Source organism: Accipiter gentilis, chromosome 7 (assembly GCF_929443795.1).
Source record: "Accipiter gentilis chromosome 7, bAccGen1.1, whole genome shotgun sequence".
NCBI lineage: Eukaryota > Metazoa > Chordata > Aves > Accipitriformes > Accipitridae > Astur > Astur gentilis.
Window position 1 is genome coordinate 5,316,027 of NC_064886.1, and position 22,301 is coordinate 5,338,327.

At 42.9% G+C, this 22,301-nt stretch overlaps 1 protein-coding gene across 1 annotated transcript in view; it reads left to right on the top strand.

The window, feature by feature from the left end:
- The first annotated feature begins 365 nt into the window (after positions 1-365).
- The window catches only part of BCR (BCR activator of RhoGEF and GTPase), a 108,658-nt gene continuing 86,722 nt past the window's right edge, over positions 366-22,301 (top strand). Inside the window, exon 1 of the mRNA XM_049804229.1 lies at positions 366-2,438. Within this exon, the coding sequence (XP_049660186.1) occupies positions 923-2,438 (1,516 nt within the window). The 5' untranslated portion in view covers positions 366-922. The remainder of the gene's footprint in view (positions 2,439-22,301) is intronic.

The following is a 22,301-nucleotide window of genomic DNA, read 5'->3' on the forward strand; positions in this document are numbered from 1 at the left end:
TTTGTCTCGCCGGAGCGCGCCGTGGGGAAGGGCGCAGGGCCGGGCTCCCCCCCTCCAAGCCCCGCGGAGTCCCGCGGGCACGGCCTCCCGCCGCCGGCCCGGGCTGCCCCTTTAAGAGGCCCCAGCGCCGTGTCAATCGCTGCGCCTGGCTCCTTCCCTCTCCTCCCCTTCCGCAGCGCTGCGATTCGGGCCGCCGCCGGAGCCGGGCCGCGCGATGGGCAGCCGCGGGCAGCCGCTGCCGCGCCGAGGGGGCTCCCGCGGGGCCGCCGGGCGCTCGGGTACCGAGCGGTAGCGCGGCGGAGCTCGCCGCGGGACGCGCCGCCGCCTCGGCTGCTCCGCGCGGAGGCTCGGGAGAGCGTGTGCGCCCGGAGGACAGCACAATAGCCGGGAGGAGGAGACAGGGAAAGGGGCAGGGGGAAAGGAGGAGAGAGAAAGAGAAAGCACAACACGGGGGCTGGCGAGGGGAGGACGGAGCGGAGGACTCCCGAGCGTGGCTGCGCTGAGGGCCGTGCCCAGGACGGCGGCGGCAGCGGCGGCAGCGGCAGGAGGTGGGTGGGGGGCGATATTTACCTTCCCTCCCCCGCCCCGAGCCTGCTCCTTTGTCCACCCACTTTGAAGTGCTCTGGGATCGCCGGGGTGGGAGCGTTGTTGTTCGCTAGCAAAAGATCAGTCATGCCGGGGAGAGAGTAGCGAGTGTACGGGGGGCTGGGGCCGGCAAAAGCTGAAGGAGACGGGGAGGAGAGACTGCTCCGCGGATTGCCGTTTGCCTCCCAGCTTCCCTGCATGGACCGCGAAAGAGACGCATTGAGTTGACCCTGCCGGAGCTGTTTCTGCTTCTGCTGTGAGATCCGGTTGGTTTATTCTCTCCACCTCTCTCTCTCCAGCCTCCTTCCCGTATTCTCCACTTACTCCTGTATGCAAAATGGTGGACCCTGTGGGGTTTGTGGAGGCTTGGAAAGCACAATTTGCAGACTCTGAGCCTCCTAAAATGGAGCTGAAATCTGTGGGAGACATTGAACAGGAGCTGGAGATGTGCAAAGCATCTATCCGGAGACTGGAGATGGAGGTCAACAAGGAGAGGTTCCGCATGATTTACCTGCAGACTCTTCTGGCAAAGGAGAAAAAAAGCTATGATAGACAGAGGTGGGGTTTTAAACGTGTTTCTCAGTTGCCTGAAGGGGGTGCAGAGCAGCATATCCAAGACCTGCATCATCACCAGTCTGCTGACCAAGACGAATATGAAAAAGGCAAGTCACACCACGGGGAGGAAAAGTTCAAACCCAGGATACCCTCTCTGCGGAAGCTGTCTACCCAGAGTGACGGGTCAGACCTGTCGCCTTTGGACAGCCCCCATCATGGAGAGGGAGAGCAGGACAGGTGTAAGTACTATGGTGAAGAAAAACTGAAGAGAGTTGTAGAAGATACAGAGAATCGCTGTGATACAGATGGCTCTCCTTCAAAACACAGATCGGCTTCCACTCGCAGGCTAGTGGGATCTGCTGAGAAAGAAGGGTCATTTGAACCTATTTCTAAGGAGAGAGGGAACAGCACCAGTGTGGCAGCCCTAAGGTCCAATTTTGAGAGGATTAAAAAGGTTAACTCACATTCTTCTGGAGATAATAAGGATGTTGTTGAGAAGCCCTTTTATGTGAACATGGAGTATCATCATGAGAAGGGTCTAGTAAAGGTCAACGATAAAGATGTTTCCGATAAAATAAGCTCCCTTGGTAGCCAAGCCATGCAAATGGAACGCAAAAAGTCTTTGCACTCCCTCCCTTCTAACATGGTACCCAGCTTCAGCGAGTTCCAGAGGCCTGCTTACAGGGGAAGGTCCTCAGAGAGCAGCTTTGGCTATGATGGAGAATTTGAGGATGCTGAACTGAACCCCAGGTTTCTCAAAGATAACCTGATTAATGCCAATGGCAGCAACCGCTCACCTTGGCAGCCCATGGACTTTCAACCCTATCAAAGTATCTATGTTGGTGGAATGATGGGCGAAGGAGAAGGGAAAGGACCTATTCTGCGAAATCAGGGCACAACTGACCAGGAAAAACATCTCACGTGGCCCAGGAGATCCTATTCCCCCAGGAGTTTTGAAGATATTGGCGGAGGATATACTCCTGATTGTAGCTCTAATGAGAACCTTACCTCCAGTGAGGAAGACTTCTCCTCAGGGCAGTCCAGCCACGTTTCCCCCAGCCCCACCACTTACCGCATGTATCGGGATAAAAGCCGTTCTCCCTCCCAGAACTCTCAGCAGTCCTTTGACAGCAGCAGTCCACCAACCCCCCAGTCTCAAAAACGGCACAGGCAGCAGCAGGTCATTGTGTCTGAGGCTACTATTGTGGGTGTACGAAAAACAGGACAAATCTGGCCAAGTGATGGAGATTTGCCTTCTGGGAGATGTCACCAGGACAGCTGCTTCCATGGGGATACAGGTGTGTACCAGCTCTTTGTTTAGTCTTTTAAATGTATGGAGCAGGAAATAGCATTGTGGAAATGAATGGGAGAGGTTTTCTAGGTGATCCTGGGTGAATCGTTCTAAGGGGGCAACTGTTTAATGTGAGAAGTCTGTGTGTATTTTGTAGTTGTCCTGTTTTAGGAAGGTCCTGCAGAAGTATACATCAGACTGCATTTTAGGAATACAGATTGGATTTGCAGAAGGGTTGATTCAGGCATCTCTTGAGAGGATCTGTAGAGTCCCATGTTAATCAATTTTTAAAGTTTCAATGTGAACGCTGAGGTAAAAAGGGGCTAGAACTGTTCAGTATTCACCACCTGATTGTTCCCTCCCTCGTATTCTTGTACTGAGGAGTAGTTAAACTCTACCTCAGAGGTAGTAGTGTGCCAACATGCTACAACCTGAGGGTTTTGCTGGAACTTTACCAATAATGATGCTGCTCCCACAATCTTGTTTTTTCCTGTCTGTATTAATTGGAGTGCTAGTTTCTCATTCTGTCTCGTGTCATCCTTCAGTTAGAGCTGATTGGAGGTGATGATTGTGCAACTCTGTTCTTGAAGCTTTCTGCTATCACTAAGTGAAAGAAGAACTTGGAATATCAGGAAGCCCTGAGGGAGAGCTGTTAGTATAATTTCAGCAGAGACAAAATTTTTGTTTGGGGAAGAATGGGCGATGTTTGAACCCGTTCTTATGTAAGCCATTTGGGCATGCAGGTGTGTCTGTGGAATCGCAGTGGATTTATACTTGGTGGAAGAGGCAAACAGTTAACTATGTTGATTCAGATAGATTTATTGAATGTATGTGGACATCTGAATCTATTTAGCAAGGCAAGGCACATAATGTGAATAGCATCTTGTGCTAATACCAGTAGTCTCCTATGCAGAAAATGAAAAACAATCAAATCTGGGAATGAAAAAAACCCAGTATGATTGTTTTGATAGACTTCTATCATTCTAAATCCGTGAGTTATCTTGTGGGTTTTATTTGTTTCTTTGAATCTGTCATTTTAATAAGAGGTTAACATGTTGTTTGTCAATGTGACTGAATTCCTGAAGTAGTAGATGAATTGTGAGGCCTATCAGAGATGTCATGTTCTCAGGTTGTGTGAGTTCGGTGTATTAGTTCTCAGAAGAGTAACTTTCCTGGAAGGAGGTACCTGGTTTTCCTTTCCCTGCCGACTGTTTTTTGCCAGCAAAACTTTTGGGAGTAACAATGGAGGGAGAACTTTTCCCTGCACCACCGCCCCCCCCCCTCCCCCCAATCATCCTTACATCCCCTTGTATTACTGGAAAGCTGTACAGTTGTAATAGATGTTCACTGTACATGAAACCTCAGCACCCTGTCCTCACAGTGACTTCTTCCTTATCAGATTGTATATACATACTTGTTTTCTATCTGGGACTACTGCATTCTTGTTCTGTTTTATGCATATGCTTGTATCTTATGGGTAGTACTTGCAATGCAGGGGAGAGTCTGGATCTTGTGCTGGTTTAAATGGAGCTGCAGCCATCTGTCTCTGCTCTTGTTTACTGATGCTCTTTAGATGACTGCGAAGCCTCCTGGCAGTTGCAATTTTTGCAGAAGGAAACAAAGGGGCAAAAATAACAAAGGTTGATAAAGCTTGAGGATAAATTCAGCTTTCAGAAAGGCAATAGATAATTTTTATTTTAAATAATTAACTGGGGTGCAGTGATAAAACAAAAAAATGGGCTGCTGAAAAGTTGGAACAGTTACAATTCCTCGTTGCGCTGCAAAGCTTTGTCTCTTGTTCCTAAGGTTGACCACACAATTGCAGGCAAGGACAGAATGTAACTGATCCACCTTCTGCTTTCCTCAGCATAGGGGGTGACATGGCAAGCTTAGCAGGAAACTTCACCAGATGGCTAATCATTACTGTCTTGCACATTAGCTGGTGGCAACTTTTTACTTAACCAAAAAGGCTTGTGCCTTCAGGAGGACTGTGTTTCTGATTAGTTCCTACTGAGCATCATTTTATATGAATTTTCTTTCTTTCCTGATTAGGAAGAATTTTGATCTGAAACCAACTGGCAGAACCTCTTTTTCATAAAACAAACAAAAGGCATGAGAGATCCCTGTGTGATTAGCTGGCTGGCCACCATTCCCAACTATCGTGCTCTGATGCAAACTGTTCTCCATCACCACGTGATATGAAAGCAGTTCACAGATCCAGACAGCTTTTCCTGCACCTGTGGTTCAGTCAGTGGTTCTGCCAGGCTTCCCTGAAGTTTTCCTTGAACAAAGAGTGCAAGTTTGAATCACAGCAGGTTCTGCCCAGCCTTAATGTTAATTAGCATCAAGTGGGGTTTGTTCAATACTATTTGGCTTCTTTGTGCATTCAGATTTTTGTATGCTTGCTGACTTTGCTTTTCATGACTCTGGCCGTAATAATGTTGAATGTGGTGTGGACAGGTGTGATGGGAACGTTCTGTCTGGATCTGCCGCCCCAGTGCACCTTGAGCTTGGCCACCAGACATGTGCTGTTTTGTCCAAATTCTTTCTGGAGTTCACAGTCGAGTGATAATTTCCCACTTCTCTATTACAAAAAAGGACTAGGAGGAGGTCATCTAACTCTCAAGTGAGTGGGATCCAAGCAAAAATTTGAATCTGGGTTCTTGGAGATGGGTTATCAAAAACTTTAAATCAGACCAAGCTGGTAGGCTTGCAGTTTTTTCCAAGGAGCAGAATGAGAGCTTCAGGGTTGAGATTTGGTAATAACTGTACTTTCTATTAAATGTACTTAATGGAGCCCAGGCAAAGATATTTATGTTAGGATTAATTATGTATCACTAATTTCCTGTAGTGGGAATAGAAAAAAAAAAAAAGTCTTAATTCTGTGCTAAGCTTGAATATTTTTACTATGATTGTGGAGGAAGAACACAATTTTTTAAATTCTGTCTACTGTTAAACGTTAGTTGCAGAGACAGACACAAGAGAAGCCACTCGTGCATTTCTGCTTATAATCAAGAGAATTACATAGTGCCATTATGCAGTGACGAGGCCTTGCAATGGCCTCAGTTGGGTCAGTTTTTTAACTAGTAACAGTTTGTTAATTGAGGAGCACACTAGAATTGTTGCTTGGCTTTATAGCTTGCTTCATAAAATCAGTGCATGGTCTCTCATACCTTTGTGTGTGAAATGATTTTATCTATCTGCATAACAACATGGAAACTCTTATCTGGAGTCCACACAGATAATATTTACCTGCAAAGCTGCTTCCTTAAAGGTGCCCCAATAGTGGCTTCTGTTCACTTCAGAGAGCTTGATAGTGCTCTCCAGAGAGTTCTGCCAGGCTTTCTCTCTAGAAAGCCACCAACAGCTATAGTGCTCGTTATAAGGTCAGCTTGGGGATATGTGTAATTTAATTCCATTGGGAGTAAAGTTTAACTTACTTTAGCCTCTACTAAGCGTGAGAGTGCTGTCCCTTTTTTTCAAAAATAATGTCCCTTTCTGAAGAACATGGAGCATTCCCTATATTTTTAGTGAGTTTGATGTAGACAGAGGAAAGAGTGCTGGACTTTATCTATGCATGTGAACTGCAAGACTCAAAATTCCTGTTATCTCAGCTGAGCAGGATGCCATTTTAAAGCGCATACTTACTTAGAGCTGTAGATTCTTCGGTTTTTGTATGCCTTAAATGCCTGACCAGATAGGCAAGCATCTGAATTTCATGCTTTTAAGGTAATCCTTGACACTACTTAATTTTAAAGCCCCAAGAAAGCATGAAGTATGTCGTCATGGAAGGACATTGTTCTGTACCAGTTTCTGCAAGGGTCTGTTCCTGAGTTGCAAGTTCTGAGATCTTGGACAAATTTCTTAATTCTGCACTTCTTCTACCCACTATTGTATTCTGTGGATTTTACAAGATGTAGTTTGAAAAGTGCTTTGCAATGTTTTAGTGGTACAGACGACTCAGGAAGGGACATGCCAGCTCTGTTGCTGCTGTTTAGAAACACAACTTTCCTTTGAGCAGCTGAGGCATACTTCAGTCCACTGTGTAGTGATACTTCCTTCTGAGGATCTGAAATGTAGGAACTTTCATAATGTGCAGCTTGCTTGTTAATTTTAAGGGCTGCTGGCCACAGGTCCTGCTGTCAGTCCGTGACTTACATTGGGTCAAGAATGAGGTTTTTCTCTGACACTTGCTAAACATGTTTTAATCCTTTGCTGCGGTGATCAGTGGATTTCCTAGGAGCAGTGATGACAAGATACTGTTTAAATGCCACTGCCACCCCCCTGCCTTGCTTTCCAGCGATTTAGTGGCTTTTGAGATTACCAAGCTGCTTGTGCTACCACTCCCCTTTTCTTAGTCTGGGGGAGTGCAGAGCTCCCTCTCTCTGCCAGATTTTTCTTTCTCTCTAGCTGGGTTTAGTGGAATCTATGGAGCTTCTGCTTTATGTCCCCGGTGACTATAGTGGACTCTGCAGTCCTGTTTGTTTTTGTTCCTTTTTCCACAAACAGTTGCTAACCTTTAGCTCAGGCCTACTGTAAGTAATGGCATGCAGATAGATTTTATTTTTGCTCTTCTTAGGTTCACTCTAGATCATGGAGTTTCTCCCACCCAAATGTTCAGGTTCTTCTGCAATCACAAAGCACCTGCCTTTGAAATGAGAGTGTAAACCAACCCAGACAGTAGTTGTCTGATAATGGGAAGCCCCGGAGAGTGCTGATGTCACGTGATCTGTCTGTGTGAAGCTCATTTTCGTGGTCCATGACAGAGATATTGAAGTGAGACTGGCTTTCCTGTGGAGTAAGTAGACAAAGCACTGTGAATTCTGCAAGTAATGGGTTGGGTAGAAAGTTGCTTGTCATCACTGCATAATTACCAACAGTTTAAAAGTGGTCTGTCTGGCAGTAGAGATGCGCCCACTTTGTGTAGCTGCCATTGCTGCATGAGGGCCTACCAGGCAGGCAGTGACCTGTGGCTGGGCAGGTGAAATGTAATACCAGTGCACACTTAAAAGTTTGGGAGTGTTGTAGGAACTCAAGGTTAGGATCAAGCTGCATCAGAGCCATATGGATATCCATGCAGCACCCATACTGTGATGACCACAGACTAGAATGCTGTTCTGTATGCCAAAACAATTGGACCTAGGTGATTTCAGCATGGTGATTTCACAGGACCAAGGGCTAGAGCCCTAAAGCATTGCAGTGAATGCCACACAACAAGATGATAATGCCTTTCATTTGAGCAGGAAATGTGCAGACAAGTGGAACCACGCTATTAAGTCTGTGGCTAAGTGAGCTGCTCCTACAGTCCTTACTGACTCTGTTCAAAGTACTAAAAAACCACTGGTTTATGGGCAAAGCAGTTGAACTGTCGGATGTGTATGAACTCTGCATCCATTCTGCTTCACAGTTGTCAGCCTCTGTCCAAATGATTTCAGAGGAAAAACACAGAGAGGTTGCTGTTTTTTACAAAATTTTGGTCCTGCCCTAAGAAGTGGCAGGGAGAGTTGGAAGCATCCATGCCTGCCCCAGTGCACTACCTCCTCCCAGACGGAGGCTTCTTTCTAGGTGGCTGAAGGAAAAAGAAGAGAAAGGAGGAGCAGAAAAACCTGGTGTCTTGGTACTTTTTTGCACTGGCTTCCTTTTCTGGGTTAGGTGGCTTTTCAGCTATTTTTCCCTTGCAGAACCAAAGGTGGACAAGGGAGCGAAGAGCTGAGGATGGGGATGAGCATGATGGAATTGGTTAGGGTTTGGAACTAATGAAGGGACTGGGCTGGTGGAGTGAAACTAATTGCTGTGTGGAGGAATAGGCAAACATGGGGAGAAGGTGGCTCTGTCTTTCTCTAGATTGATATAAGAACTGACCATGGCATATGAAGTGATTTACTTGTGCATGTAGGTGGTGGACTATGAAGCAGTGAAATACATTGGGGAATGAGGTGCTTTGGTCTCTTTTCACCTCTGGCAAAGCAGTTGCACAAGTGTGTGGTTTTAACCTTGAAGATTTTCACTGTTTAGTGTAAGTATGTATGACCCTATGTACAGACTTCCAGAGCTGCAAAATGGGAGCATTTTACTATTGATTCTTGCAGTTATGCTCTCTGAAGCAAACGTTGAGACAAAGAAAGCTAGGAGTTGACTAATTTGTAGAATTAATTGTGCTACCACCTTTCTAAAGTGCTTCCATTTGTCTAATATCTCTGGTTTGGATATTTGGATAAAATGCTAAGTACTGTGTTCAGTCACTTCTTCACGGACAACTTGATTTTCACTGACACCAGGAAGCTTCACTGAGGTCTGAGCAGAGGTAGTAAAATGAGTTGGGTGGAAGGGCGAGTAGGCATCCTGAGCAACAAACTTGGGAGGGGGGAAAAATAAGGTTTAATTTGAAAATTTGCTAAACCTTCAAGTGTGGGTTAGGAAATGCTTATTTGAATACTGTGCAGCACACTATAGCTAATGATACTCTTAAAAGAAGTGTTGGGGGAGGGGAGGGTGATTTGTAATCCAAATTTGGCTTTGCAGGCTATCTGAAAGATGGGCCAGCAAAGGAGACAGAAGCCTGTGAAGATTTGGGCCCCAGTAACGGCCTGGAAACAGGTCTCTATCTTCCAGTTCTAGCACGTTTAGCAGTTCATTCTCTATTGCCCTCCCTCTCTCCCCAACCTCTTAGGGATAAACAGTTATTGTGCAGAGTCAAGGGGGACCTGTATTTCAGCTTCAAGGAATTTTGGAGGTCAGTCCATAAAGGTTAATGAGGTGAGACTTGGCAAGCTGTTTGAGGAGAATTGCTCCATTCCAATTACCATAGGCAAGCATATTGCTGTTCATGAAAATCAGACTGTTGATTGGAGGGACAGCTTATCTGGAGCTTGCTTTCCCCCAGAGAAACCAAGACTAGCAGGTTTTTTTTGATTGTCTCCTCTATGATTTGTTCTGCCCAGTGAGATAAGCACAGAAAGAATAATAAGGACCTGATCCTGTTCTTTCCCTGGTGAAATATCATTGACTTTAGTAACCTCTTGCTGGCACATGTAGGAAAAGAAATGGTGTTCTGGTACAGGTTGAATGGCAACTTTGCTGTGCAGATAGAGGGGTAGACTGCAAGTGACAACAGAAATGCTGGTATGGATTAGTTTGGGTGAACTGCATGTGAATGAAGTGCTTCCAAAACAACAATTTGAGTGTCTTAAGTTACAAAGCAGGTTTTGGCCAGCTCACTGATAATAAAGTGGATTGCTTTCCTGATCCTTTCTTTAAATTACATGTGATGTGAAAGTAACCATAAAGTGTAAGTAAATCCTTGAATGTTGGTCTGTCTTACTGCTGAGGCAGTTTTACAAATCTGTAACTTCTCTGAACTTGTTTTGAGTTGTATTGTACGTGTTTTAAACAGTAAAACTGTCTCACGTAGGACCAGGGTGGTATATTTCTGTCACAAAATCTGGTTGTGGTTTGCAAATCTTCCTGTTACTAAAATAACAAAAGCGTGTCTCTCTCTTGTCTTATTCCCAACTGCCAAAATGGTATCTCTCAGACCCTTTCTTAACCAGGTTACGGCTGATGTAGTAATCAGATTATTGCAAATGTAATTGGAATCTCTGTTTCAGAGAAAGCTCTGCCAAAACGTGGCAGCTGGAGCTGAGTTAGTTGCTCATAGCTACATGAATACACGAGGAATACATGTGTGAGAATCCACAATGATTGTCCTGTAGGAAGAGTGAATTAGTAAAGTTCAGTCTGTTGGTTTATACTACTGAATTGTGCCTGTTGGTATTGCAGGCTCTTTGCCTAGTTGTTATTTTCTGTTATTTTGTTATTTGCAGTCATTTCACCAATCCTTGTTGCTTCTGGGTTTTTTTTGTGTTTTGTGGAGGGAGGAATTCTTTTCTAGGGAGAATAAATCCACCACAGACTTACTTCTTTTAAAAATAATATATAAAAAAAACCCATCCTACTTCGGAGCTTCTGCACAGGTTAGGTCTCACTGAAGTATCCAAAAGCCCCAAATTACTTGCAGATTAGTCCGTGCCAACAGGGTAGTAGCAACTGTAGCAGGCTGCCGTGGATCACACAATATTATCTGAAATCTAATAAGCCAGTTTTTGTAGTAGTTACTTAACAGTGAGCAACTGATGTGTTTGGACTCAGCAGCTCCTCTGTGTTTGTGACCTGTCCTTGATGTGTGGAGAAGTGCACTGTGCAGCCTTGGCTCACTATGTTTACTTCTTCTTAAGGACTTCAGAGTATTCTACGCTCAACACTGAAATGCAGCTACTTCTCTGATGGGATATGTGCCAGCTATTATGTTATCAGAAATTATATACTCCCTTGGCTGCAAAGCGAGGTAAGGAGTGCCCATTTTGAACCCACAATATGGGTGAGGCTGGAGCAGGCGCTAGTTGTTAGGATAGTTTAAAAAAAAAAAAAAAACCAAACAAAAAAACCAAAAAATGACCCACACAAAAAGCCACAAAAAAACCAACAAAACCCTCAGTTACCTACAGTCGTCATATCTGTGTGTTCTTTTAAAATGGGCCAGCAGCTTCCTAGAATAATCTGTTCTGAAGAAAAATACCTCATTCCCTGGAGCATCAGGCTTCAAACGTGTCTGAGCTGCTAAAAAGTAAATGTGATTGGTCTGTTGTCACTAGGGAGGTGTAACATACAAACAGAACTGTATCTGCTGCAGTCTACAATTACATAGCATGGTATAATTTTGCCCAGGAAGATAGTAATGGCTTGTCAGCCTGGCTGGGCTCAGGGCTTCCCAGAAGAGATTAGATTATGGTGCTTAGTAGGAGCCAAGGCACAGAAAAGCGTGTTTCTGTGACTATTAGCATCCAACTGCCTGGGTGTCTTGTATACTTTTGTTTTACATTCTCCTGAAGTGGTCATTGGACCTCTCAGTCTGATGGGGTTGAAATCTCTGTCATCACTCTAAGAAGACATGGTAATGCCTGAGCTGGCAGTGTTCTATCATTGTCTTTGAGGAAATCATGGTATTTGGTTTAATGTATTTGTCTTTGCTAATTGTACTCGTTGCTTACTTGAATTTGTGGATTAGCCAACAGAGAACATCCTGTTGTAAACTTCTGTTGCAGTTTTCCTGTCTAAGGCTAATTGTGGTGAATGTGAAGCCCAATGCTTAGCTTTGATTAAAGGTGCGTCGTACAGGTGATGTGCAGACTGCACCACATCAGTGACTGCAGTGAAGAGCAGCACATCTTGCAGTCTGTTTCTTGTTTTACTTTTCTTGTTTTTCTTTAATAAAAAGCTGATGAGTGAAATCGGAATTCCAAAGAGGAAAAAATATCTGACAACCTGTAGTCTTGATGAAAAGACATTCTTCAGCCTTGGGACATACACCACTTCTCTAGTCTAATATTGATCATCCACAGCTCCTGATATGGGGTAGATGGATATCAGGAAGAGAATGCTTTAGCCAATTCCAGAGTATCGTCTCAAAGGCACTCTTGGCTTCCTAACTTGCTGGAACAAGTATCTCCAGCAGACATAAGTGTGCTACTCAAAGGCGTTCAAGAGCTGGTTCTAACTATGACAGAAAACTAGTACTTAACACAAGCAATACATTGGAGCTAACAATCACCTGAATAATTGTTCAGGTGAACCTTTTGTTCACCCTTTTCTCAGCTAGCTTCTTTCCTAAGGATCTTACCCATAGGAATGAAGTACGCTGCACATCATGTAACTAGTTTGGGTGCTCCATGGTCTGCTGTTGTCCTCATTCCTAGGAGACCTGTGATTGTAATGAGACCAAAAGGCAGATGTTGTTAACACAATTGCACAATGAGCACATATCTAGTCAGATGGAGGGGTCTGGTGTGGGAACAAGGGGACTGTCTTTCGTCCTCAAGTATCTTCAGAAGAGCCAGCATGTGCTTGCCTCAACAGGGAGCCAGGGAACCACTTGCTGTCTTACAATTATGCAACAGTTCAGTTTTTTTCCAGCACAAGGGCCTTTGGCAGACCTGACTGATGGTCCCCATGCTCTTTTCTGATGGTAAGGATCAAGAATATTCCCTGTTTTTCCTTGGTATTTCAGGTGGAGTATTGAGCTACAGGCCTGGCAGCCTTCTTAAATTGATCTGTACTGAGTGACAGTAATGAGAGGTTGATGGCAATTTTGAGATTGTTTACATGGTCCGATGCTCTTGTCATTCAGATGAGGGCTGGGTTCTGCTTCATGTGAGTGCAGGAGCTCTCATATCTTATGAATTTAGATCAGAGCATGTTGAAGAAAATTATTTTCCACTTTTCTGTATTCCTAGGTGTGGTAGGTTGACCCTGGCTGGGTGCCAGGTGCCCACCAAAGCTGCTCTATCTCTCCCCCTCCTCAACTGGACAGGGGGGAGAAAATATAACAAAAGGCTTGTCGGTTGAGATAAGGACAGTTTAATAAAGCAAAAGTTGTGCGTGAAAGCAAAGGAAAACAAAAGATTTTATTCTCTAGTTCCCATCAGCAGGCGATGTCTGGCCACTTCCTGGGAAGCAGGGCTTCAGTACTCATAGCAGTTGCTCTGGAAGACAAATGTAAAATAACGAATGCCCCATCTTCCATCTCCCTTTACTTAGCTTTTATAGCTGAGCTGGTGTCATATGGTATGGAATATCCGTTTGGTTGGTTTGGGTCAGCTCTTCTGGGTATGTCCCCTCCCAAGATCTTGGCCAGCCCCAGCCTGCTGGTGAGGCGGAAGGGAATGTTGGAGAGACAGCCTTGATGGTGTGCAAGCACTGCTCAGCAGTAGCCAAAACACTGGTGTGTTATCAACACCTTTCTAGCTACCAATACAGAGCACAGCACTACCAGGGCTGCTATGGGGAGAATTAACTCCATCTCAGCCAGACCCAATACACTAAGTGATGTTTGAACACATAGCCCAGAAAATGCAGACCTGTCACTGCAGGCATTTAGTCTTTGGAGAGGCACTTCCTCAATTCGGTTTGCTGAATTTCTTGAAGGTCCCCCTACGCTCAGCTGAGCAGTTACACAAACCCATAAACCTTTCCCATTGCAGTTGTTGAGAAACCACACTGCTTTGTATAGAAATATTTACATAGGATAGAAATATTTACATAGCATTTATACATCACTTCAACTCTTTCTAATCCAAATTGATTTTGCAACTTCTGCATGCACTGAGTGAAGTAACTTTATATTAGTAAACTGATAGTCGAAGTAAACTAAAGATTTGGAGCTACTGGAGTACTGGTTACCATGAAACCATACCAGAAACTTTAGGTTCTCTACTTCAGTATTAGGGAAGAGAAGATGATCTTGCTTCTCCTCCAGTAGTAGCGCTTGTCCATCTTGCGGGGGGTAGGAGTGGGTAGCACCCTGGAACAGAGCTGTAGCATCTGTAAGTCTTGGGACAAGACAGTATTAAGGTGGGGAGACGTGTCCCAGGAAGATGTAGGAGACAGGTCTGATTGCAGCCTCCACCTCAGAGTGAGGGGTATATCTCAGCAGCGTTTTAGTAGATGGTAGATAGTATCACAATGTTTCTTTTAGTAACCCCCACTATTAGCTTGAGAGCTCCCTGACAATGTCTGCAATTTGACATTGATTTTATCTTTATACTCTTGTTTGTGTTCAATTCTCTCACCGCTGAAAAATTTTGCATTCTACTGAAAAGTTCTACCAGGGAGGTGAATAGGTGAGATAATGCTGACCCCAGCAGAGGAGAAAATCTAGCACTGCCTAAGGTAAATAAAGAAATGGCTGTGCCTAGAAGAAGCAGGTACCTATACCTGTGCTGTGGAGGGCAGGCAGGTATTGGTGCACCAAACTCAGCTTCAAAGGGAGCCCCTTAAGTACATCCAGGGGAGTGGGGCGCTGAAGGATGCCTCCAGTAAAATCCACCTGGTAAGGTAGTAAGAATATGAATTCTGACCATGCAGTCACAGAGCTGAAGTCAACTTGCCGTTACCAGAGTTTTCCTGTATTGCTAAAAGGGTCAGGGTTCACATCAGGAAAAAATATTATCCTGATGGAAAAGAGGTAGAGTTGGGAATAACTAGCAAGGAAGGAATGAGAGACCTTAATGAATTCTGAGGGTTTTTTTCTTGAATTATTGTTTTTGTTTTATTCAACAGTTTGACACACCAATTGAGAGCTGTAACAGTATCTCAGGAAAGACCTGATCCAGGACTTGCTGATGTTAGGGTGTTTCTAGTGACTGACTTGCTGTGACTGAATCTCCACAGCACAAGCTGTATGTTTCTATATAACTACCTGAACCAGAATTTCCCAAGGTATCTTGATTTTGAAGTGTGGGCTTGATTTCTGACTTCAAAAGAGCTAAGAGGGTTTTCACAGGCCTAGGTTATAAATGTTTAAAACTTACATGTGTGCAGCTTATGCTGTCCAGTTTCAGTAGCAATACTGCAGATGTGGTTGAGATCTGTATGTGAGCTATACTGGGCAGGCAGTTCAAAAACATAATTCTGTTTTAAAGTTTCACTCACCTTTTGGAGAGCTGTGTTAGCTGTCCATATGCATCTGCCATGCCTCCTGGATGGGTGCTATGGAAACACTAATGCAGTTTGGAAAGCATTTTTACTTTATTTAATAACTCTTTTACCCCCACTCTGCTGTCTTAAGAGGAAAAAGGCAAGAGGAAGTGATAAAATGGTGTTTACATCACAACATCAGACATACTTTTTTTCAGTTTGTCCTGTCCTCTGAGGGTAGGATTCTGTCAAAATGAATTTTGGTTAGGTAGGGTTTTTTTTAGTATGCATGGAGACAAAAATAGTATGTTTTTAGAGTATGTGAGGCAACAGAAAAAGATGCCTTCCTTTTCAGCTGGGTGATCATCTGCAACAAACTTAAGTTCTGTTACACCATGGTGTGATCTTAGCTGTTTGAATGTGACTGACCTGTCATGTTTGTATTCAGCAAACATGCCCTAGCCCTGACCTTGACTACCCCAAATTTATTCAAGCTTGAGCACTGACCTATACATAATTTGTTGTGGTCTCACCAGTCTGGTCAAACTGAAATACATACTAATGTGATCTAAGCTCTGCTTTGTTTTGTGCTCAATGTGTAAACGTAGTAAGATTTGTACTGCAGATAAAGGGTTACACATCTTTCCACAGTTAGTGGCTGTCCTCCATTTCAGTACTTGTATGAAATCTCAGTATCTCCTCTTAAAGCAAGGAAGGAGACTTGATTATCTGTTACGTAAATGCGTTCTGAATACATGCATGTACAAGAAAAATCTGAAGAGGAAGAATTTTTGAACTTAAATCTTTTATTCTATATGTAGGTGTTCCAGGCTGGTTTCAATGTATGTGCAAATACACACTGATGCAAAGGTACAAGCACCCTTATAAAGTTCCGCTTAAACTTTTAAATAAGCTTTTTCTTGTAATTAGATCAACAGCTGGTTAAGGAAATATTCTGATGCTAAAACTGTTTTTCCCATTAATGGACACTTGCCTTGTAGGGCTGATGCACACTGCAAATAAGCTTGTTTAATAGGATTTGATAGTTGGTTCTTTTGTGGTTGTGCTTTTTTTCTTTGTAAGGAAACCAGTCATTTGCAAGTTTTTTTTCAAACACATGCGAAGAACAAAAAGTGAACTTTAAAAGAAGAACAGCCTTGGGTTCATAACAAGCTTTTATCTTATATAGTGATTTGCATAAATAAATTTCCAAGCGCTTTAACAACAAAATATGCAGCTTGGTCTTTTGAAATGCTGAAGCTCAGGCTTCTGGCTGAATTTTGGTGAGCCCTAGTGTCCTGGAACCCAATTTGGTGCATTTATCCTGGACCACACTTCTTTTAGCTGGAAAATGGGTGAACTGCCTCTATATGTATGTGTTTAGAAATGAGTTTATATCCATATATAACTTTTAAAGGAAAATACTGTAAAAAAGAAAAAAGAAAACATGACAAAAACCCCCCAATTCTGTTGCTGGAGGCTTGCCCTTTCACTGACTGCTACAATTCATATACTTTCTTCCACTACTACTTTCTTTCTTCTTAATTCTGTGTTCCTATTAACTCATTCAGTTTACTCTCTAAATAATTAAGTTCAAAATCTGGGTTGCATTTGCTTACCTATGGCTGCGATTGGTTCTGCTTATGTGTTGATCTCTGTTTTTTCCACTTTTTCCTTTTTTATTTTATTATTATTTGTTAAAAATTTGAAGCAACGGCTGCCTTGTCTTACAACATGTATTTTTATATGTCTTCCCGTATTTTCATATTATGCCCCTTGAGGCTAAGTCTTGATTTAAATTGTCTTTGGTGATAATGCTACATGCTGTGGCATGCTGCCCTGTCAGTTGTGCCAACAACTGTTCATTTGTAGATTCATGCTGAGAACTGGATCAGGGAATTTATCTGTGGGGGTTTTTTGTTGTTGTTGTTGGTTGGTTGTTTTGGTTTGTTTTTTTTTCCCCGAGCCAAAACCAAACAAAAATCACAAAACTCCCCAAACCAAAACACAACCCCCCTCTAACCATGGATCCCATCCATCCTCCACACAAACGTTTGTGTTGGAGCAGCAACTGATCTGTTGGTCTTGGAGGGGAGAAAGTATAATACCACAAGAGACAATGTATGCTTAAACCCCTAGTCTGTTGGGACTCTGAGGTTGTTAATTCAAATAACAATGGGAATATTAAAGCTGAGAACTCATGTTTAACTTTAGCAATTTCACTTCTGATTAGCCAGCTGCTTTGGCATTTCAGGAAGAGGTTTGGGGTATCCTTTGAGTAGAGTACCTCTTCCCTGATCAGATGCTTTGTTTCTGCTGCTTGGGGGGTGGGGAGAAAAGTCAGCCTAAGGGCTTGCTGATGTTAGAATTAGAGTGTTTTGTAGAATAAATCTAAGTAGAATGCTGGGACTGGGAATGGGGGAAAAATATATATTTACAGTCAGTATTGTTTGCAAGACAGACCAGATGACATCCTAGTGCATGTGACTGACTCCCCTTTCAGTTGCCTATGTAAGTACGTCATGTTTTTAATTATTACATCAGCAAATACTTTGAGTGTTTATGGCCAGGAGAAAATGGAAAAGAAGATCCAATTATTCCTTTTTACTAAGACTAAAAAAAGTTTCTAGCTTCTGCTAAAAGATTGTTTAGGTCATAAATTATCTGGAAGGAGGACTGTATGGATGTCAGTTCTGCACAGCTTTTAGAGGAGAGTGGATCACCTTAAGTAACTTGCATTTGGTTCTAGGAGTGTATGTGTGAGTGTTCATGGCCTAAGATTTCATATTATTTTTTATGATGTAATTACTGTAATGACACATCTGCAATATTACATCTTACAACTATGTAGTATGTGAGTATTTTCCCTTGATGAGTGTTGGGGGGGGGGGGGGTTAGATGTTATTGCTAGGCCTTCTTACACTTGTTTGCTTTGAAATATAAAATGTCATTGTCCTGACCTAATAGTGCAACTACGACTTGTGTCAAATAGTGTGATTTGCTTAAAAAGCTTAATCTAGAACAAGGAGGGGGCAAGGGTCGTCAGGAGAAAATATAGGTAGCTTACAGTATTGAAACATCTTTACAGTTTCTCTTTTCAATCTTATTTAGGACGTTTACTTGACTCCCAGATGAGACTTCTATTTTTACCTGTGAGTGCTGGCTCTGCACAGATTTGTGAGCTCTTCTGATTTAATGCTGCTGAATTCCTGCCTGTATAGCAGCCAGGTGCTAGATTTCCAGCTTCCAGCTTCTTTTGCTCTTTCTGTTCCTGTTCAGTCCACAAACATGGAAAAAAATGCCCCACCCTGCTGACTCACTGTGCCCAGAGCACTCCCTATATTCCTGAAATAGGTTCAATATCTGAGGCAGTTTGAACTACTCAACAGAGATGGGTCTGGTTCTCTTCTGCCAAACCTCTTTTTAAAATAGCTGGTTTCTTCTCTTAGGCCTATTAATCTTCTCTATGTGCTCTACCAGGCCTTAGCCCCAAGGTGATTTCCTTATCTCGTATTCATTTAAAGGGCTTTTGCAACAAATACAACTGTTGTAGAAATCAACTAGTATGTAGAATAATCTTTTTAACAGATTTATTCTGATACTCTATTGGGTATTTAAGTGGATTTAACTGCATCGTTTAGTATGTCCTTGAAGATGGTTCCAAATGAAACCTGCTGCTGTCAAATTTTGTCATATCTCTGTATGCATACCAAGTGTGCCTGGGAGATGTCAGGCAGCACCATAGGCAGTGGGGAGGGGCTGCTATTTATAGGGGAAAACTAGGAGTAGCAGACCACTTAACGCTGTTTACCATTGTGCTGTCTACAACTTGGTCTCTCAGATAATACTCAGAAAGTCTAGTTGTTTTGCAAGGACTCAGAAGAAGTTACTCACCTGCTACAGTGGCAAACTCATGTTCTTTTGCCTGTTCTCTTCTCTTCTCCACCTTACACAGTATATGCAGTTCTCCAGTGGCTCACCCCAGGGGCAGCTGTGCTACTGTATGTATCCCTTTAGCTTGTTTTGCTTTGGGATCAAAGGACTGTGTGAAGGCAAATGTCAATTATTAATTCTTGGTTTTAAAAATACACAAAGTGACACACTTTTTCTCTTTGATTGAAGTAAACAGCAGTCTATTTCTTCCTGTCAGCATACTGTTCAGCCCTGTTGTAATGTCTCGGGTTTTGAGTTCTTGCAAACAAGTGCATCCTGCAAAGGGCCGTATTTGGCAGTGAAATAGTCAGCAAAATGCCTGGAAAAGAAGGTTACAACCTTGAGCACAGCCCTTTGGAATGTAGCAGGTTCCTGATAAGGCAAAAATCGGGTGGGTAAATGTTTTTCAGAAAAGCATGCCTGTAGAAAGGAATAGTGTTTAAGATGTTGAGAGTCCTGTCTTTAAGAAATCTTGGGGTTTGTTTTAAGTATGTTGAACTATAGTTTTAATTATATTAAAGTCTGTGTGAAACTTGTGAGTAGGGTCAGTTATTTACTTTTAAAAGGATAACTTGTCATTCTAACATTACAAAGTACTGTTTTGAAGGTTGGCTTAAAAGAATGCGTGTAAGGATCCTATATCTGTCTGGGGAGTGGGGAGGAGAAAACTCAGTCTGCACAAAAGAGGAAGCATACACACTATTAAAATGGGATTTTTCTTTCCAAATCTTCTCTTGCACTGTTGTAATGATATGGGCTTATCTGCTCTTGGGATCTGCAGGTGTTTCAGAAACATGGATAAGTTCAGCTATCGATAGCCTGTTCATCCAGGGAAACTGAGGTTCTGATAGTTCCAAATACAGTGTCCAAGGTCATCTACAGATGATAGGTCTGGGATCTCGACTCTGAACTTTTGTTCTTAGTTCTAGAACTTAACCTCTAAGACAGTCTCTACTACGTACATCTCATCTGTGAAGTGAGGTTGTAACATCGATACTAAATAAGATTTATCATGGCTCATCTCTGTCTGTGGTGGTTAGGTAAGTATGGTTTAACCTTTGTTGTTTTCACTAGTTTGGCTAGAGGCTTCCAGTAGATAGAGCCTGAAGGGAAAAGCTAGTTAAATCCATGTAACCATCTTGTCTTTCCATTATTACTGCCTTTTTGCTGGGTTATTCCACAGTTACTTGAATGATAACCATACTGGTGACCAATCACAGCTTCTTTTATGTAACCAACTAAACAGCTATTTTTTAATTACTAATGCATGTAAATGGACTGAAGCTATAAAGTAGTTTGTTTCTCATTACCAGACTCCTTACTAGGGAAGTTCTGTCTTTGTCTTTCTCTCCAAACATTTCTATAGCACCTAGCACAGTAGAATCCAGGGTTTTGACTTTTGTTTACTTACTACAGTGCAAGTGACACTTCTTTTGCCCATAGCTGTTGTTAACTGAATGATAATTTGCAATACAGAAATTATGTGGCAGGAGAATATTTCAGGGAAGTCCAGTCTCTTCTCCCCCTGAGTTTGCTTAAGAAATCAACCCAGCCTCTAGCTGGCAACAATAAAGGAGACAGGAATTAAAAAAATTCCAGTTTTCCTGTGCTACAGGATTGACTTCTAGACTAACCAGCTTTTCTTATTTACATTTCTCCAAACGGAGATCTGTACCTTGGGTTTTTTTGGGTGTGTGTGTTCATGTTTGATTTGTGTTTTTTGGTGTGGTGTTTGTTTTTTAACTGCTTGGAAAGGTGCATTTACGGTACAGGTAATTTGTGTTTCAGATTGACTTACTAACCAGTAAGTTCCTGCCAGAACAGTACTCCCCCTAAATTTTAAAGCCTTCCAGGTAGGTGTCATTAACACTTTCTTGCTAGATCAGTGAAAGAAGCTGGTGTATTACTCAGCAAAGGAATGCAACTGTATTGTGACTGTGGTATACTAGCGAAGCCTAGAAGCTTTCAGTATCTTCCTTGCAGCAGCTTTGCCCAGGTTTTCACTGTGTGGTGGTCTATTTATACTCTTTGTATCTGGTTTATTTTTTCTATTATTATTATTATTATTTCCTAAGCTCCTTTACTGGGTGCTCTGCTTGTCCTACCTCTTAAGGAGAACTTTAAAATCTTAAGTTGCTAATGCTCTGTATCAGCAGCTCCCTAAATCAGTCTTTGTGGTGAGTCTGTTTACACTAGTATCAAGAAATAAGGTGGTACTGTTCAAAGGAAAAAGAAATACCCAGCCCTCAGGCTATGTATCATCTGAGTGGAACAGTACCTACACAGCTCTCTTGACTTCTTTGTGAATAACACTGCAGTGTTAAGCCCTCCTGTGTATGCACCACCTGTTACTCATCACAGGCCTTTAATCATCAGAGTACACTGATGCACAGGCATCAGTGTGATAGATGTCCACAGTGGCACAGTTTGTTAGAGAGGACTAGACCCCTATTTTGAGTTAGTGTTGGTAGAATTCCTGCCCTTCCTAGTGCAATGGAAGGGAGAACTTGATTTCTGCATTGGGAAATTGCTTTTATCTTCAGGGTTGTTCTCCCTTTTGCCCAGCTGTGCAATCTGAGCTGTCTGATATTGAGCCCAGGATCACCTGATCCTTTGCTATGATTTTAGTTGCTTTTTTCTTAAGCACTGTGATATGTTCATTTTTGCAGTCCCATAAAGTTAAGATTACTTCTGCCCTGTGCCTGGGAGCAGAAATGTATCTTCCCCACAAGTGGCTGTGGTCATCTCAGATGCTGACTTCCCTCTTTGTTGACAGAATTCTTGATTGTGGTGTTTTTCTCCCTTCTCAGTGCCCTTTACCATTCCAGTCTTTCCTGGTCTCCTGTCTGTACATGCCATCCATGGTTCAGTTTCACATGTGATTAGTTTCCTCTTTGCTGTTGATCTCTCTATCCTGAGCCTAATTAAACCCTAATTGCTTTCTGATACCCGGGTAAGAATCCTTCCTGTGTACGATTTGCTGCTGCATGAACCCACACTCACTCATTAGACTGGCTTAGCCATATAGTTGAGCCATACCCTCAGCTGTCTTCAAAAACCAAATACATTTTATTTCTTAGTCATTGTGTCCCTGTCTCAACATTTTGCTTTTTAGTCTCTCCTTTCCCTCCATCCACTAGCCATCATCTGCTACTAGTAAGTACAATGTATTGTCATCTTTGGGGCAGCCCTGCAATGTGACGGGGAGGGAGGAGGGTGGGAAGGTTGCAACTGTAGCAGCAGCCTTGGGGAAGCTGTGCGTCATGTGAATAAGAGCTTGTGAACTGTTGGAGGGGGCTAATGGACTTGGTGGGGATACTTCTAGCTCTGTTGCTGCTAAAACGATTATTATTTATCCTTCATAGAGAGCATGTGTTTGAGAGTCTCAGGTGACTGATGGGAGTCAGGCTATAGTAAAGAAGAAAGTATGAAGGGAGATACCTGAAAAGGTGTTAAAACAGTAAAA